This window comes from Octopus bimaculoides, chromosome 10 (genome assembly GCF_001194135.2).
Source record: "Octopus bimaculoides isolate UCB-OBI-ISO-001 chromosome 10, ASM119413v2, whole genome shotgun sequence".
NCBI classification, from domain to species: Eukaryota; Metazoa; Mollusca; class Cephalopoda; order Octopoda; family Octopodidae; genus Octopus; species Octopus bimaculoides.
The window spans coordinates 19752799-19756134 of record NC_068990.1 but is presented as its reverse complement, the minus strand read 5'-3'; the positions used below and the strand labels follow the sequence as shown (position 1 = coordinate 19756134).

The window sequence follows — 3336 nt, the reverse complement described above, 5'->3', positions numbered from 1 at the left end:
AAAGTACATGACATAACAATTTTAGCTGCCTATTTATCTGTGCACACCTTCTAATGCTGTGTATGCCGTAAGATCTGCAATTCTAATGAAGGCCTCAAAAGACATTTCAAGATTCACAAAGATCAGAACTCAACTACAGCTCTTGGTGGACCAAATTACATATACAATCTATGTGGGTGTCTTTTCAATACAATGTCTGGTTTAAAAGGCCCACATCACACGGGTGGGTAATTTTCGCACGATTCAGTGATAGTACTGTTTCATGGCTTTTCTGATGGAACGAATGATCTGACATATGTCAGAATGATCGATGGATTTATCGATAATGAAATACTAGATTCTTTGATTACATTTATTGCCATATACTTTTTAGTTTTTTTATGCAAAAAGTGCTTTAAGACTCTCTGGAACAAGTTCACACAGCTTAGCGATGTTTGGCGTTTATATACATGCTTCCACCATCAAACACATGTCATTTAATACATATACACATAGGTACACATACACAAACACACAAACATATATATACATATATACGACGGGTTTCTTTCAGTTTCCGTGTAACAAATCCACTCACAAAGCTTTGGTCGGCCCGAGGCTATAGTAGAAGACCCTTGCCCAAGGTGCCACGCAGTGGGACTGAACCCAGAACCATATGGTTGTTAAGCTAGCTACTTACGGCACACCCATACATACATGTATATATATATATATATATATATATATATATATATATATATATATATAAAGTGTGGAGCGGAGTGAAAGCTTTTGAGCAGGCCAGTATGACACATGCATGACTCATGAGAGATTTAAAGAAGATTGTTGCGATCGAGAAGGTGAATCTCAATGACCTTCTGGTTGCACACTTTGTAACAGAGCATGCCTTTCTTTTGCTGGACTAAAATCACATTGACGGACTCATGAAAAACGATCCTCCACGAAACTACTCTGCCTATTTATCTGTGCACACCTTCTAATGCTGTGTATGCCGTAAGATCTGCAATTCTAATGAAGGCCTCAAAAGACATTTCAAGATTCACAAAGATCAGAACTCAACTACAGCTCTTGGTGGACCAAATTACATATACAATCTATGTGGGTGTCTTTTCAATACAATGTCTGGTTTAAAAGGCCCACATCACACGCCATGATGGATCTAAGGTGTAGGTTCAGGAGGTGTTAAGACTCTGCATAAGGAGGAAACATCCACCATATACATACATATATAACTGAAAATCTCCGATTTTAGCAACTCGGAGTTACTCGTTTGCGATCATCAGCGTGTAAACTGAAGCTGGGTTTCTTTAGAAATGTCCACCGTCTAAATATATTTTGATGCTTCAGACATTTATACTAATGTTACCACGAAAACCAGAAATGTAAACAAAATCGTGAGCTTGAAGCAACCTTGTTTGCATTTTCGTTCAGAAACGCTTTTAAACAAAAGAACATTAAAGGTAATGGTTTTCTTCAAAATTTCATTTCACATTTCAAAATTATTCTGACAGTGGATATTTCACAAGAAATCTACATTTCTACTGAGTCCTGTGATTTATCGCTTCTAGCGAAACAACAGTGATTTTATACACACACACACACACACACACACACACACAGATACACACACACACACATACGCACACACACACACACACATATGCGTACGCATGCCCAAACACACTCACACACACACATACATGTATATATTAAAACACGTTCCGAATAAATCATTATATTCAAAATAGAGATATTTATAATTATGTGTGTGTGTGTGTGTGTGTGTGTGTGTGTGTGAGTATGTGAGTGTTTGTGTGTGTATATGTATTTGATATAGCGCGAGGTTTATTTTAGCTTTAAGGTGCATTTTTCACAACAACTTATATTATGTTCATAGGTGTGCCTTTGTGTATATGTGTGCGTGCACGCGTGCGGTGGAACATGTATGATGTGTGCACGTGTGTCTGTTATTAGATGGTCAACAATAACACTTTTAGAATAAAATTAGTGAGCGACTGGAAACACATACCTTATACTCTTTGTCTTTTTGCTGCATCGTTCTTCGTTTATGACAAGGCTGTTAATTGAAATAGAGAAAAGAAATAGGTGAGAATAAGATAATTGCATAAACTGCATTCATACATGAAATTCATAAACACATACGAGTGGTGGGAAGGGTGCTGGAGGGCCCGTGGCTTTAAAAGTATTGCGAAAGGTCGAGGTGGAAACCCAAACTTCCGAGTTGTTTTACAGGGCACAGAAAAACGGAAGTAGCGATCTAATATGTGTGTGAATCTGAGAAGGGGATGTGCTGAATACAATCATAATTAACTAATCCTCGTGTATTTTCTTTTGCCCCAAACTAGGAACTTTTTAGCAACCCCTCATAATACGGAGAGAATTCGAAAAACAATAGGTAGGGGAAGGAACTATATATAAAAGGAAATGTGGATACATCTAAAGCTAAGGTCTCATCGGATTCCTGACACTGATTTTAGGGGCCTCCACCACCCATTGTAGCACTAGATTTTATGCCAATATTGGTCTAATAAGCCACCTGCGGATAAACCCAGATAGGATTAAGCATCGCATTTGGTCATCTTTATAGCTGGTACGGACAAACGTTATATCATACACACGCGCACGCAAAAAAAAAACCATGTACAACACGTATATATAAATACAAGTGAGTGTGTATGTATATTTGTATGCATATGTATCAATACGCAAATTCATATAGTGCTAAAGAAACAAATACAAACGCACCCAGACATCATTCTGTAAAGATAATATATTGAGAATGAATTTCATCTGACGCAGATACATTTGGTAGCCCCGCAGATTACTTTTCTTTGACTGAAAATGCTTTGAAATAATAATTATATTCATATTATTATTAGAGTAACAATCTGGATTTCGCACGCTTTCGGTGTCTGTTTTCATCAAGTCATTTTCACGCTTTATTACAGCGGAGTTAAATTTAACTTAATTCAGATTTTTCAGGCTGAAATATATTCCAAGCAAGTAGCTTTTTTGCAGGAACATTTTAGTATCTCGCCCAGAAAGAAAGTTTTATTTTGTAATATTCGAAGTATTTTTCCGACTGGTGAATCTACATTTGTCATTAACCCAGAAAAAGGCCTAATATCACACTAAAGATACTCCTACATGAAGAGATATTTCTTAGAATTATCTATATAAATGATGTAATACATATATTTATAGTCATTATACAGTGACATGACACCTTAAGATTCACAAAATTTCCACTTCACGTGAAACTGAAATTTACTATTGATGTAAGAATTTACGCCAGTCAGTATATATATATATATA

At 36.4% G+C, this 3336-nt stretch overlaps 1 protein-coding gene across 5 annotated transcripts in view; it reads right to left on the bottom strand.

Annotated features, from left to right (window-relative positions):
- LOC106876210 (cys-loop ligand-gated ion channel-like) overlaps window positions 1–3336 on the bottom strand; it is a 526199-nt gene that overhangs the window by 73871 nt on the left and 448992 nt on the right. For all 5 annotated transcript variants that reach the window (XM_052971068.1, XM_052971070.1, XM_052971069.1 and 2 more), the window contains exon 7: window positions 2030–2077. In XM_052971068.1, the coding sequence (XP_052827028.1) occupies window positions 2030–2077 (48 nt within the window). The remainder of the gene's footprint in view (window positions 1–2029; window positions 2078–3336) is intronic.